This window comes from Manis javanica, chromosome 4 (genome assembly GCF_040802235.1).
Source record: "Manis javanica isolate MJ-LG chromosome 4, MJ_LKY, whole genome shotgun sequence".
Classification (NCBI taxonomy): domain Eukaryota; kingdom Metazoa; phylum Chordata; class Mammalia; order Pholidota; family Manidae; genus Manis; species Manis javanica.
The window spans coordinates 30286453-30300933 of record NC_133159.1 but is presented as its reverse complement, the minus strand read 5'-3'; the positions used below and the strand labels follow the sequence as shown (position 1 = coordinate 30300933).

The window sequence follows — 14481 nt, the reverse complement described above, 5'->3', positions numbered from 1 at the left end:
GTCTTGTCCGCATTAGCTGTTTATGGTCTGTCTGCCTCTCCAGACTGTGAGCCGGTGGATGTTCCTGAACACCTGGATAGAGCCTGGAATTCTAGGTTCACCCCAGGGTGTTCAAACTGTTAATACCCAAAGCACTTTTCACCCCTCTAACGACCTCTAAGGCACGTACAGACGAAGGCCGAGGGCACAGAGGCCATGTGACGCGCCCAGAGTCACCCAGCTTCCTGGCATGGTGGCAGAACTAGGACCCGGGGCAGTGGGCCTGCTCCCTTCCTCCCAGACGGCTTCACCCACCATAACCAGCCTGATGGACGAGGCTATTTCCAGCCTCCCTAAAAATATTTCTCCTGAGGCTTGGCAGGATCAGTGGCGTTTCTGCTGGACTCCAAGCCAGGGCCCCAGGCGGACGGCCCTGGAGGCGGCCCTGAGCTGTCATCAGGAGGCAGGAGAGGAAAGGGGACTTGCTTCCATCCACCTACTGGGGCCATAAAGCCTCTTAACCCTCACTGAGGCCATGAAGCAGGACCAGGATGCAGCTGCCTGACTGGGGAGCCCAACTGGAAGCGTGGCCCACATACCCACTGCCCAGCCTGTCCCAGAAGCCCCATCTCTGAGCCAGCCTGCTGGGAGGACTGGCAGCCAGGCACTGGGCTACCCTGGGGCCCAGTGGCCTCCCAGGGGATGAGGAGACCAAGGCAGAGGCCCTGTTGCTCACTGGATGCATGTTGTGCGTAGGCCCCACCCCTGAGCCTCATTTCTCTGGCCAGTGGGTATGATGGTACTGTTCTTTCTCATTTCCAACACAAACTTACTGGACATGTGCCCTGTGCCAGCCCTACCAGGATGGGGGGCACAGAAGTGTTCCAAGATGGTCCCAGTCTCACAGCCAAGGAGGGGAGGGAGGGAAGAGCTGGGGAACAGTCCAGCAGATAGTCAGGACCCGCGGGAGCCATGCAACCCTCACAGCAGGCCTGCAGGCCTGGAAGGTGAGCCTGGATGGTCCGTGGCAGAGAAGGACCACAGAGGTGAGGAGCAGGGTGAGTGCGAGGGGCAGGGCCCAGGGCCACCAGGAGGCCCTCCCAGTAGAGGGAACAGCAAGTGCCAAGGCAAGGGGGTGGGAAACACATGTCCTGGCCCCACGTGTGCAGGCATGGGTGCTGGTGATGCTGTCATGTTGGCAGGGTGGCTGACGAGGCCCCAGCCATGGGTTCAGGCCTGCCTCTCGATGATGGGAAGGAGTGAGAAGTTTCTTTGCTGAAACAAGGTGGTCAGGAGTCCTTTAGTGAGACCCCCTGGCTGCTGTGTGGAGATTGCCCAGAGGGGGTGCTTTGAGGGACCCACTTCCTCCTCTGGGCCCCCAGAACACCCTGTCCTCCAACCCTCCCCTGGCCTCCCAGGGGGTTCTCTTCCTCCCTGGGCCTCCCCACACAGGAGGCCTGCCTCTGCTGCCTCCACTCTCCAGAGAATCTCATCTGTTCTCAGAACTCCAAGGCCACCCAGGAGCCACATATCTCAAGTTCAGAGCTTCAGCTTGGCCCCCTCCTCTGTGCTCCAGACTTGGGCATCCGGCTGCCTGCCCAACTTGGCCACCTGGGGCCTAACAGGGCCTCACACTTGGCCCCCAAAGCAGAACTGATCCCACCAGCCCTTCCCCCACCCAGCACACCTGCCCCCACAAGGCTCCCGCCCATCCTCAGGAAGGGGGTCCTTCCTCTCCCTCACCCCGAGGCCCCTGGATTCCTCCCCTCCACCCTAGCTGCCCCCGTCCACACCAGCTGCCTGGTGCTCTTGTCAGTGACCCTGCAGCCTCCACACTGGCTCCTGCTTCCTCTGCCCTTGACCCCATCTGCCCTCCAAGGGCACCAGACAGGCTCTTCCTGAGAGCTAGTCAGCATGAGGCTCTGAAAACCCCACACCAGGTTCTCGGTTTGCTCGGGATTAAATCCACCGCCTGACCCTTACAGAGCCCCCAAGGCCCTGTGTGAGCCAGCCCCTGCCACCTACTGCCATCTCTTCCCCTCCTGTGCTCCATGCCAGCCCCACCTCCCTGCAGACCTGAGCCCCACCAGCCCTCCCGGGACCTGCTTCTGCGGAGGCCCCACCTTCCCTCCTCACAGGGCCCCTCCTCCTGGCCTTTCCTTTGCTCGCCTGGGGGCAGGAAGACCTGGGAGGTGCAGGGGCGTCGCCAATGGCCCCCAGAGGCTGTGAGAAGAATGTGCAGAAAGGGCAGGCCTGGGAGCCACACACCTTACCACCCCCCAGTTTCTCCAAGGTCACTGCTCCCAAGGCAGCAAATCCCACTCCGCTGATGAGAAAGGTGGTGTCAAAGAGTCAGAGGTCCCTTCGTTAGTTCATTTCCTCCCACCCAAAGGCATTGCCTTTAAACACACTCTGGAGAGAGACAAGGCTCGGCACTCTAGGGACTAGGACCTAGGTTAACATTCTAGAAAGAAGTCTCAGCCACCGAGTCAACAAACATTCAAAACGCTCAGCAATACGCAGCTGCAGAGCGCTGCTCCCATAACCCGCACTTTGGCATTAACGTTTCCCCAGACGCAGGGAGGCCAAAACCGCACACGGTCTGTGGAGGTAACAGCTGGAAGGTGCCTGGAGAACGAGCCACGGCTAGACAAGAGCCCCTCAGCGCCCAGGGCGCACGGGGACTGTCTGCACACTCCAGGGTAGGTGGGCGTGCGCATGCACAGCACCCATGTGGGCTGCCGGCTACTATGTCTGCCCCATGCTCTGCTGTCACGCAGGCATGCCTTTCTCAGTCTGGTACCCACAGTATGTACATGGGTGTCCCCTGTCTCTGTGTGGAGGGCACAGAAATGTACGTATGCACCAGCAGGGGTGTGAGCCAGGTGTGCGCATGGCCAGGTGTGTGGGCATCTAGGTGTACAGTGTGGCCACATGGCGACCAGCTTCCATGTGGTGTGGTCCATGTGGTGTGGAAAGGACACTACACGTGCAGGAAAGTTCCACACATGAAGCTGCCTGAGACACGAGCAGGTGCACCCATTCACCTGCTGCTGCAGGAGCGACTCCCCCAGGGCCCCACAGAGGGGCAGGTACTGACCAGGGACTGCAGAATGGCGTGGTTGGTGGCATTCATGCAGGAGTCCAGCGGGAAGGAGCACTCCCCATCACAGTAATAGGCCGAGTAGCCCTGGGGGGCGATGACCCAGTCCTGCAGGAGAAGGGGAGAAGGTGAGTCCCAGCCCAGTGCCCCTCGAGCCCCCAGGTGCAGCACCTGGCACGGGACCAGGGCTGTCCTTGCCTCCTCAGCCTCTGGGCTCAGCAGCCTCCCCGCAGAGGCCTGGCACCCACACCGAGCTGCTCAGCACAGGGCCCGGCCCCGCTCTGTCCACTGCCCAGTTGTCCTCCCTGGTGTTGTCCTCCCCGGACTGCTCCCACTGCCCTCGGCTCCCGCGGCGCGCAGGACGGCAAGTGCAGGGGTGCCGGCCGTCCTTGGTTTCCCTGTTGCGGCTCTGACATGTTATGGCTGAGGATTCAGGGTCTCCATTTTCATGTTTGTTACCAAAAAAACACTTCTCACTATAAAAGTAGCACATTCTCTCTTCAAGAAACAGGGAAAACACAGAAGGAAATACATAAAGAAATGAAAATCACCCACACTTCTCCCTCCTCCTGGAGACACACTTAGGATGGTCAGGTGCAGATTGTCATTTAAGAAAAAAGGAGAGTCAGAAATTACCAGCCAGCCGAGGTCCTGGAAGCTGACATAGAGCTCGTGCCGACGGCACACATGCCGGCCATCAGAGCCGTGGACATCATCTGCAGGGGACACATGCAAAGTCTTTTCTGGGGCTCCTGCTCTGTGCAGCTCCCGTGGGGAGCTCCTGGGCAGGGGCCACCCTGATGGGCACATTTGTTGAATAAAATGAGTGACGAGAAACAACACTATCTGGTCTCACAAAGCCCATCTGGGAGCTCTGCTGGTGCCGTGACCCAGCTCGAGAACCTTTGAGGGCTCCCGAGGGCCACGGAGTAACCCCACGTTCAGCCCAGATAGCTCTGACTTTCATCTGTGGGCCTCCCAAGGCCCCAGTCACAGTCCAGGGAAACCTCGCCAGCAGTGGCTCCTCCTCCCTTACTGCAGGGACACCTCTCCTGCTGCCCCCTCTCCCCAGGTTCCTGTGACGCCCCGTGAAGGGAAGGAGGCCGCTGGTTGGGTCGGGCCCATCCCCGATCCCGAGGGGCTCAGCCTCAGGTGGAAACCCTCCCGTAAGGAAGCGTGGACTCTGCAGGGCTCCCCAGGGAAGAACCGAGGGCTGCAGGGGGGACGCTGCCTGGAGGAAGGGCACCTGTTCTGACAGGTCTTCTGAGGGAAGGCCTGGTGGGCCAGGGGAGGACAGAGCAGGGACTTCTGGGGGCAGGGACGGAGGGGGCAGACACTCAGGGGCCTGAGAGGGGGAGTGCGGGGCCGGTCCTCTCGGGGCTTGTGTCAGGAAGGTGGCGGGGTGGGGGGGGGACCATCGACTTGAGCCCTACTGAGACCCCAAAGGCTTGTGAGGCCACCACCTGGTTCTCACCAAAAGCCCACCTCAGCCCCAGCCCCGGGCCTCACCAAAGATCCCAGGGAGTTTGTGTGGGCGCGGCAGCTCATTGGTTTTCTTCGGTGGCCTCCTCTTCAGGGGCCTTGCCGCCCGAGGGGCTCGCATGGAGCTGGGGCCCGCCCTGAAAAAGGTGACCATGAAAGGCTGTTTGGAGCGCGGTGCTTGTCGCCCCAGCAGACCAGCCAGGCCAGGGTCCACGCTGCGCCCTGAGACAGAGGAAGGAGAGATGGTGGTCACCCATGGGTGGAGGCCCTGCACGTGGACACTGCAGTGCTCTCTCTGCCGGGCTCTCGGTGGGCCCAGGAGCATGGGGGGTAAGGGCTGGAGGGGCCCCAGTGTCCTGGGTGTCCTCCGGAGCCCAGAGCCCAGGTTCTCCTGTGGTCCCAGCAGGCAGGTGTGAGGGAGACGGGGGAGAAGAGGGCCTGGTGCCCCCCAGGGTCACTCTTAGTGATCACCGGGAACACTGCTGCTTGGGAGGCATTTTACAGGTTGCAAAGTCATTTTGCAGTGATGACCCCATTTGTCTTTACTGTAACTCTACCTCATTCTTCACTGAAAATCAGAGTCACACTACAGGGACTCTCAGAACCAGCATTCCCACCGAGGCCTGGGTTTGAGCTTCTGTCCATACTTCTGAGGATGTCACTGTGGGATGTATGACACCCAGCAGCTGCCAGGACTTAGCGAGCGCTTGCCCTGCTGAGCGCTGGCCAAGGGCAGGGCACTGACTGTCCCTGATGCCCACAGTTGGGAAACCAGGCTCAGCGGGGTGGAGACATATGAACAAAGCCCGAGAGCCAGGGCTCAGCCCACTGCGGTCTAATTCTGAAGCACGTGCTCTTGTCCAGTTAATGTGATTCTCTGTCATACACTAAATGTCAAAGGCGTTGCCTGCTCCACCCACAGTCCTGCTCAAAGGTCAGCCCTTAAACAGTTGTGCTTTAGACCCATGTCCATGGGCCATAGTTGACTGAACATCTAATCAATCCAGACACTGACCTTTGACCTATGCCATCACCTGCCGCACATGAACACGCTGGGCCCATTAGAGGCTCCACTGAGGAATGATCCTGCCCTGAAGGCTGTCAGCTGCAGGGGCTGATGCCCCAACAGAAGCCATTTGGAAGAGTTTGGGTCATGGCGAGTCAGTCACGAGTTCACAGTGGAACTGTGAAGATGCTGCGGAACCAGGAGGAGGCGGAGCTGTGAGGCGCACACAAGCCCTGGGACCAGAGGGACAAGGCCAGTGAGGCCACCAGGGGAGGCACTGGAGGGGACGGCAGTGGGTGGGCGGCTGTCAGATGGCACCGGAGTGCAGCTGACACATGGGGGCGGCCTTCTAGGCCTGGGTGTGCAGCTGCCCTGTCCCTGTTCCCTGGAGAGCTCTGTCCACTGAGGGGCCAGGGAGACCAGTCAGTGCCCCCAGCCTGCTTGTGCAATTTTCTGATCGAGGATCTGACTGGGCTGCCCTTTGTGCAGAGGGAGTAACACAGTAGATCCTTACCGGCAAGTCGCCAAAGAGCTCCACAGAGCAAGGCTGGGGTTGGGCACTAGGAAGCCGTTTGGAAGCCCTCACAGGCCAGGTGACCTGACTGAGGATCCTTGGAAGCAGCTAACCCAAGGTTCTCATTTTACAGAAGCACAACTAAGGCCCAGAGACACAGCAACTCCTCAAGGCCCCAGAGCGAGCGCACCAGGGCCAAGACGTTCCTACCGTTCCCATGCAGACTGTGCAGAGGCCTGGCTTGGCTGGGGGCAGAGGGAGACGACAGGGGACTAACACCTGGGAAGGAGCCCCCGGGCCTCCTGCCAGAGCCCAGAACCCTGACAGGTTCTGCTTTTTGCCCCACCCTTCCTTGAGCAGGGGTCCCTGACACCAGTTCCAGCAGAGCTGGGAGCATAAGGAGCCACTGAGGCCTGGGGTCCCTGCCCCTAGGCCTGGCCTTGAGGTGTGTGACAGCAAACTGTACCTTTGGCAGAGAGGGGGTGGGCATAGAGGCGTGGCCACATGGTGGCCTCCTCCTTAGGGCCCCATGGAGGAGGCTGTGCCTGTGGGCCAGGGGGCCCCATGAGACCTCACCCCACTTCTCCGAGTCTGCCCTACCCCATCAGGGCCCACATGTCGTGGCAGCTCACCTGCCCTCTCCTGTCCCGGGGCAGGCGGTCATACCCTCTCCCGACTGTGCCAGACCAGGATGTTCCCATCTCCCCCAAGGCTTCTGCTCCGGCTGCCACCTGACCCTTCCCTGCAGCCCTGTCCCACCTCAGCCTGCAGCCACGGACATGACCTTAGGGCCACGCTGAAGGACAATCAGTAGGCTGGGTTGAAACACTAGGAGGGAATCCCAGCTGTGGCCCAGGTCTTCTTTGTCCCGTAGGTTACTCCCTCATGAACGAGGACTCAACCCTTTTCCTTCTGTTACTGTCTTAACGGCCCTCTAACCACAGCCCCTGGAAGCCTCAGTCGGCTCCACGCTGCTGCTGGAAAACTCCCAAAGCCCAGGGCAGATCAGGTCCTTTAGTCCACCTCCATCCAAAAGGAGGCCCTCTGTCCACTCCTCAACATCCCTTCCACCCCCAACCTGGTCATGGTCCCTGGCCGCTCCCCCTACACCGCAAGGCTGTCCCCTCAACAAGCACCCTCTCCCGTCTCTATGTTTCAGGATCGGGCCCTTCCTCCTGGGGCAGGCCCCAGTGACACGCGCGCGTGCACACACACACACACTTTCTTTTTCGTCTATGAGACTAATTTAGGATCAAATACCTCACAACCCTTTGGATTTTAATGAAGTATTAGTGAGAGGCTGGTTTGGGGCTCCCTAACAGAGAGGAAGGGTGTAAGTGTCTGCTCTGGATGACACAGGAACACCATAAATGAAGACGAGGAAACCCACCTCAGTCCGTTGGCTAGGTTTCTAGAACTCCTATCATAAGCCACAACCTTGGCCATATGCAGATGGACTGTTATTTACAGTCCAGCAGCGAACTTCCTGGTGGAGTAGCAGCACAGTCTCTCTCCTTCCAGCTGCTCCTCTTAGCAGTTCCCTGGCCCACCTAGACCATCCTGCTTTCCTTCTAGAGACACCTATTTAGCTATGAGGAGGAGATTCGTGGGGGCAGGGGGAGGCGTAGCTACAGGTAAACAGGATTTAGCAACAAAATGAACAGTCGCAGAAGAGAAAGTCAGAAGGGTCAAAGGGAAAAACATTTCATTCGCACAGCATTTCTCCAATCACAAATTCACATTTACGTTTGACTGTTTTTCATGGTCCTTGTAAAATGGGGGAGGGTCTGGGCAGAGTCATTCCCTCTCTCATCATTTTTCCCTATGTTTCATGATTCCTGAGGAAGGCACTTCACTGATATCCCTCCAACGGGATCGTCTCAAGCTGCACAGAATTTACTGGAAATAACAGCCAGAGGGGGCATCCAGCATCCTCAGTGATGGCAGACTGTTCTCAGTACGCACAGCATGTACAAGACCGATGTCCAGGTTTTCCTTTGGTTTTTCACTCATGTCTCTCCTGAGAGGACAAGGTCTCTCCAATGGTAGCATGTCTGAGATGCCAGAAGAAACTGAGCAGACTGCTCGTGAAACATATAAATGTGATTCCGACTTCGTATGGATGAAATCCTATGAGGTTGAAATGAGCACACCCTCTGTGAGCAAGGTTTACTCCCCGAGTCTGGCTGTGATCTGCTGCACGGGTCTGGATCAGGGGAGATGGTGAGGCCACACCCAGTGCTCTTTTCGATGTCCTCCATGGTCAGTCCTTGCTTCCTGTGCACGTCAAACACGGCCTCCTCAGTGGTGATGCTGTTGCGCACCAATTCCACCAGTGGCATCATGCATTTCTCCAGAATTGGAGGTTAGCGCCCTCGATGCGGTGCTCCATGGTGACCACGACCCTGGTCTTGGTGCCAGACACCATCACCCACACACCATGCCTTTCACCTTTTCTTGGGTATCATCCAGTCGGCCAGGTGTCCGTATTTGGAAACCCGTATGGCTCCAAGCAGGTCAGGTGCATGCCTCCCCCTCGAATCATGTTGAATGAATCGTCATTGGAGACAAAACAGCCATTAGGAAGAACGCTGACTCTCTGCTTGCCTGCATTGATGAGATCTGCATCCACCTTATCTGTTAATGGGAATGGACCCAAGCCCAGGATCCCATTTTCACTGTGAAGATGAACATTACATTTGGGCTGATGTAGTTGCTGGCCAGAAGAGGGATTCTGATGCCCAAATGGGCATACATGCCATCCTCAAATTCAAGGGCTGCCCGTTGGGTGAGGCATGACCCTTATCACCTGCAGGCTTGGCTTGTCCACCTCCCTCTTTCCAGAGAGTTAAGCACTCCATTCTTTCCTCATATTTCCCCCCTGTACTAGTGGGTCTACATAAGTGCGTGGATGTCTTCCGGAGCAAACAAGCCCACACCCATGATTCCTGCAGCCGCCACCACGGGGTTTCTGCAGCCACCACGGGGTTTCTGCAGCCACCACGGGGTTTCTGCAGCCTTGCACACAGGCGCGCTGAAATTCCGGGGCTTCGCCTGAAGGTGAGGTGCCGCGCAGGTCGGCCTCCAGCCGATCTCCAGCGCTGACTCACGATGGCTATGTGCCGTCCTCGTAGGGCCTGACGGGCGCGCCCCTTCCCGGACCAGGGTCCCTAGGCCTCGGGGTGCAGAAGGCGGGCACCGGCTCCGCCTGCGCAGATGTGCTCGGCCAGGGTGCCGCGGGGCGTCGGCTCCAGGTCCAGGCCGCCCGCCGAGCCCTGGGCTCACACAGCGGGGTCTGCCCCGCGAACGCCCCTGTCAGGCTCTCGGGGATCCGCGGAGCCCGGCGCCCCGACCACGGCCTCCGCGCCGTCGGAGGCGTCCTCACGGCCTCCACCGGGGTCGCTGTAGGACCTGGCGCTGCCCGAGCGCTGCTGGCCACGCCGCACATGCCTCGGCCGGCGCGGCCCCGAGCGGAGGCAGGGAGAAAGCGCCCGAGCGCCGCCGCCGGCAGCCGGAGCTCCGCCTCGTCCGCTCCCGCTCCCGCTCCCGGCTCCGGGCCTGTCGCCGCGGCAGGCGCCAGGGCGCGTCACAGAGCAGGGAGGGCGCCGGGCGGGGGCGCACCGGCCCGCGGGTGCCCCGTCACGGGCCTCGGTCTCGGCGCTGCGAGGGGCCCGGGCCTCCCGGCCCGACAGGACGGACGGAAGACGGCGGGACCAGGCCCCGGACTGGAGGGAGCCGGGAGGATTCACTCGGGGAATGCTCGGCCCTGCAGGTCCCCTTCCGTCTGCAGTGCTACCTCCCTTCCCCAGGGACCCGCTCCAGTGCCATGGCTGGACACCCACTAACGTCGCTGGTTCCCACGTGTGTCTCCAGCTGTCCCGGATGCGTTTCCATATGGACGCCTAGCCGAGCTCTCAGATTGCTGCCGAAAGGACAACTCTTCATCTCCCACCTCAAGCCCGTCCGTCTTTTCCCCCAACTCAGGGGGAAAAGAACCGTTAGCAAGCCCACTGGCTCACCCACATTGTCCTTGGTTCCTCCACCACAGGGGTCCATTTCTGCCGGCTCCCCACCAGCCACTCACAGCTCTTGGCTGGACACCGCGGGGCTCTCACCGCCTCTCGGGACTTCAAGCATGGCCCCCACAGTCCACTCTCCCCCCGAGGTCAGGGGGTCTTTCTTTTATATATACAATAAGTAAAGCTTTCTAAAAAATAGTTGAGATTTACAGAAAAACTGAAAATATTGTACAGAGTTCCCATATACCCAGACCCAGATCCCCTGGGAAATGTTACACTTAAGGTCCTATGGTCCATTTGCCACAAGGAACGAACCAAAACTTGTATCTTATTATTAAGTAACACCTGGATTTATTTGGATTTCATCAGTTTTGCCCAGTGGTCTCTTTCTCTTCCAGGATCCCATCCAGGGTCCAAATGGCATTTAGTCATTACAACTCCTAAGGTACCTCGGGGCTGTTATAATTTCACAGAGTTTCCTTGGTTTAGATGACCTTGACCACTCTGAGAAGATATTCTGTAGAATGTTCTTCAGTTTGGGTGTGTCTGATGTTTTTCTCAGGGAAAGACCGGGGTTGTGGATTTTGTGGGAAGACCGCACTGGTGGAGTGCCCTCCCCACCCCATCTCACCAAGGGCACTGGGGACCCACAGGACTTAATCACGTGGGCCCTGATCACCTGGCCTAGGCGGTGCTGCGCAGGTTTCTCTGCTGTAAAGCTACTTCCCACCCCGTCCATACCATACTTTGGGAAGCCAGTCACCAAGAGTGGCCCACACGGAGCGGGGAGAGACGCTGCACCTCCTGGACAGGCAGGTCTCCAAGGGTTCTTTTTAAAAAGCTGGATGAGACCCTGTCATCCTCTGTTGCTGTTAAATACAATAAGCTTCCCTAGAAAACCAACACATTGCCTGGTTTACTGAACTCAGAAACCCCCTGCCCACCTGTCCACCTCCTCTCCTCCCTGGCCTTCTTTGCTGCAGCCATGATGGCTCCTGGCCAAAGCTCAAACACACCAAACTTGTGCCCACCTTCAGCCTTTCTATCCCCACCACCTGGGATGAAGGAGGCTCCTGCACACACCTGTGAATGAATGAATGCGTGAATCTTTCCTCTACAGGTGAGAACCCTGAAGCCAGGGAAGGTCAGTAACCTGCCAAGGTCACCGAGTTAGGAAGCTGCAGAGCTGGGATCATACCCAGGCCTCTCTGATCAGCCCTGAGGGTGCAACCACATCCCTCCCGCAGAGCCCAGCCCTGACGCTTCCACTGTAGAGGCTGCTCCCAGAGTGAACGAACCACCGGACTGGGGAGGGAAACCGTGAATGACTCAGACCCTCTTAGCAAAACAAATGTTGGTTTTGCAGAGGAGCAGAGGGAAATGCCCACAGGCAGGGGGCCCCTGGCTGTCCTGCACTCAGGGAATCTTACCCCCTTCACCCACAGGCCTCCCAGGTGGGGAGGGGATCATCCCCCCAGTGGCCAGCCTTGGAGGAGCCCCCCGGAGAAGGTTCACTGCCAGACCCCTGAGCCTTACCATCCTCTGTTTCCACGTAGAGGCGGAGTCCCAGGTCCTTGTTAGGGTTCAACGACCAGTGGTCACTGGCTGCTGTCACGTCCAACACCAGCCAGCCCTCGTCCTCAGCTCGGAGCGTCTGAAGATCCAAAAAGAACAAGTCAGACTCCCTGTGGACATGAAAGAACAATTAACCGAGGGCCGGCACAGCCGCCTTTGTGTGCCCAGGGCCCTCCCGGGGGACCGTTAGTGGGCGTCTGCCATGCCTGGCTTTGGCCTGGGCGCCTTATGTGCAGCATGTCACTGTATCTGACATAGGAAGGTGTTACTGTACCGTGTGCAGAGGGGAAGCTGAGGCTCTGGAGCTCAGTGACCTGTCCAAGGTCCCACCCCTAGGATAGCTGGGAGGGGGCTGGACAACGGGACTGAGGCTGGGCCTTTCTCCGTGGTGCCAGGGGACTCATGCTCCCCAGGAAGCTCCCCTTCTGTCCTCTGGGAAATGTCCACCCAGGCCTGGGCCAGACACACTGAGGGAGGCCTGACCAGGGGCAGGGTGAGGAGCAGGCACCTGTTGGACTGCTCCCTGACCACCTCGAACATGCTGATGTGGAGGGTCCTGTTGAGCGGGTGGGTGCTGGGCAGCTTGTAAATCCGGAACTCGGCGGCTGTGACCTCCTCCCCCACTGGGATCTGGGTCAGGTTAAAGCGAAACTCCTTCCAGTGGAGCTCCTGGTGGCCCAGGGCTCGGTTATGCTCCACTGCAAGACAAAGCAGGGGTGACAGTCACTCGTGGTTCCAGGCGCAGGCTTCGGGGTGAGCAGAGCCAGGTGGGAGTGGGGCCTGGGCAGCCTCGGTGGTGCCGCACTCTCCTCTGCAAACAGGTTGCTCCCAGGCTCCACCTCCAGGTGAGAGAGGGAGTGGCCAGGCCGTGCAGTGAAGTGCCCAGCACAGAGCCCAGCACACGGCAGGTGCCAGCATGGGAGCTTCCACTTCTGGCCTCCAAGCCCTAACCCCAGCCTGCCCCACTCAGACCCCTGCTGGCTCTGGGACCCCAGTTGAGGCAGAGGACAGATCCCTTCCCTGGGGAGAGGGACATCAGACCAAGGCAGGAAAGGCCACAGGGGGGCAGGGACAAATGTGAGTGCATGGCCGTGGGATGGGGCAATTCCAGGGTCACCCAGGTGCGTGGGTGGGAGATGGGGGGAGACTGCACTGACACTGGAGCTGCAGCCAGAGGAGTGACTGTGAATTTGCCACGAGGTCAAGGGATTAGGAGACGGGGAAGGAAGGGACCCGCGTGAGCTGAGGAACGGACGGCATGCACAGAACACTGCAAAGGGCAAAGGGCAAAGGATGGCAGATCCCTTTGGAACAAGGTGAATGAGGAAGGAGGGTGGGGGACAAGGAAAGGAGCAAGAGGAAGCAAGGTGGGAGTGACAGCACCTGGGGAGGCCCGTTCAGGTGCTGCGGAAGTTGGAGGGTCTCAAGGCATGGTGGGATCTGAGAGGCTTCCTGGAGGACATGACACCTAAACCAGCCTTGGCGGATGGGACAGAGTCTTGGCAGCTGGAGAAGGTGGCAGGGGAGGGCATTCTAGGCAGAGGGGACCTCACACACACAGGCGTGGGTTGAGAGGGCGCCCCCAGATCGGAGGTGTGGGTCAGGAGCGTGAGGGCTGTGCCCTGGATGCAGAGGGCTCGGCTTATGTCCTAGGAGGGTGGGCTGTGCCTATGGCCGGTGGGGGTCAGGGTTCTGGCAGCAGGGGAGTGATGTGGTTTGGGGTGAAGCTGGAGATCCGCAGGGAGGAAAGGGTGAAGCCCAGGCTGGGGGTCCCAAGCCAGCTGTGTGGCGGGCCTGGTGTAACAGTCTGGGGAGGAGGTGGTGGGTGTGGCATGAACCCCACATTACCCAGCTGCCCAGAAACGCCCAGGACAGTGCATTTAGGGCTGTCTCACTTTGGCCTCCTGTCACTTTCAAACAAATCTGTGTTTCCGGGAAGCGGGTGCAGGAGCTGCCCAGCACCTTGCCCAAAACCCAACACCGAGATTTTAATGACATGTCTGTGAGTCTTTTTAAAGATTCTCTCTCTCTGGCTCTCGGGCTCAGTGATCATAAGTCCCCAGGCTGGTGGCGGAGGCGGATGTGGGGAGCACTTCCTGTCATTGCGGTGGGGACCTGGTCCAGTGACGGGCAGGCCAGCAGCTGTGCTGGGCGGGGACAGTGGACACACATTTAGGCAGAAGATGGGCTTTTCATCCCCGGATCCAGGAGGAGAGGACACAGAACATCCAGCCTCCAGCGGGATCTGGACATGCAGGAAGTGCCCACCCGACAGCCAGGCTGTTTCAGAGGCAGCGTGACCCGGGTGGGACCCGGGTCCTCCCGCACGGGCAGAGGGCATGGAGGGCAGGGTGCTGGACCTTCACCAAGTGATGCTTGCCATGAGCATTACACAGGGGCTCCTCCTCCCTAAACACACACACCCACCCGGCTTTGGAGACAATTTCCGTGGATTCCAGGGCACGCAGACCACCTCAGATCTTTAGGGTGAACTTGGTAAAGGCTGTTGGCTGTCACAGGGTGCAACACCGAGTGAGGAAGGGGGCTCAGTTACTCCCTTGGCCCGACTCCTCTCAAAGCTTCATTAGGTGTGTTGCTGCCCCAGGCACAGCGGGGCAGACAGCTGGGTCTGGGGGCTCCCTGCCTGCAGACCTGATGCTGATTTAATGTTGCATCTGGGGACAAGGAACAACCTGTGAACCTGCCAGCTCCGTGCAGGCACCACACTCTGTGGTCTCCTGCCCTTGATGACCTGGGGCCCACCTGCACTGGGTTAAGAGAGCCTTGCTCTGCTGACCCCAGT

The 14481-nt window shown here is 59.3% G+C and overlaps 2 protein-coding genes and 1 pseudogene across 2 annotated transcripts in view; all 3 read right to left on the bottom strand.

Annotated features, from left to right (window-relative positions):
- Nucleotides 1–14481, bottom strand: part of MACF1 (microtubule actin crosslinking factor 1) — a 471369-nt gene that overhangs the window by 116715 nt on the left and 340173 nt on the right. The gene's annotated exons all lie outside the window — the stretch shown is intronic.
- Nucleotides 1–14481, bottom strand: part of BMP8A (bone morphogenetic protein 8a) — a 29219-nt gene that overhangs the window by 3813 nt on the left and 10925 nt on the right. The window contains exons 2-6 of the mRNA XM_073233649.1: nucleotides 12187–12376; nucleotides 11640–11788; nucleotides 4592–4786; nucleotides 3719–3798; nucleotides 3080–3190 (exon numbers count right to left, since the gene is read on the bottom strand). Of these exons, the coding sequence (XP_073089750.1) occupies nucleotides 3080–3190; nucleotides 3719–3798; nucleotides 4592–4786; nucleotides 11640–11788; nucleotides 12187–12376 (725 nt within the window). The remainder of the gene's footprint in view (nucleotides 1–3079; nucleotides 3191–3718; nucleotides 3799–4591; nucleotides 4787–11639; nucleotides 11789–12186; nucleotides 12377–14481) is intronic.
- LOC140849228 (uncharacterized) lies at nucleotides 7377–10109 on the bottom strand (annotated as a pseudogene).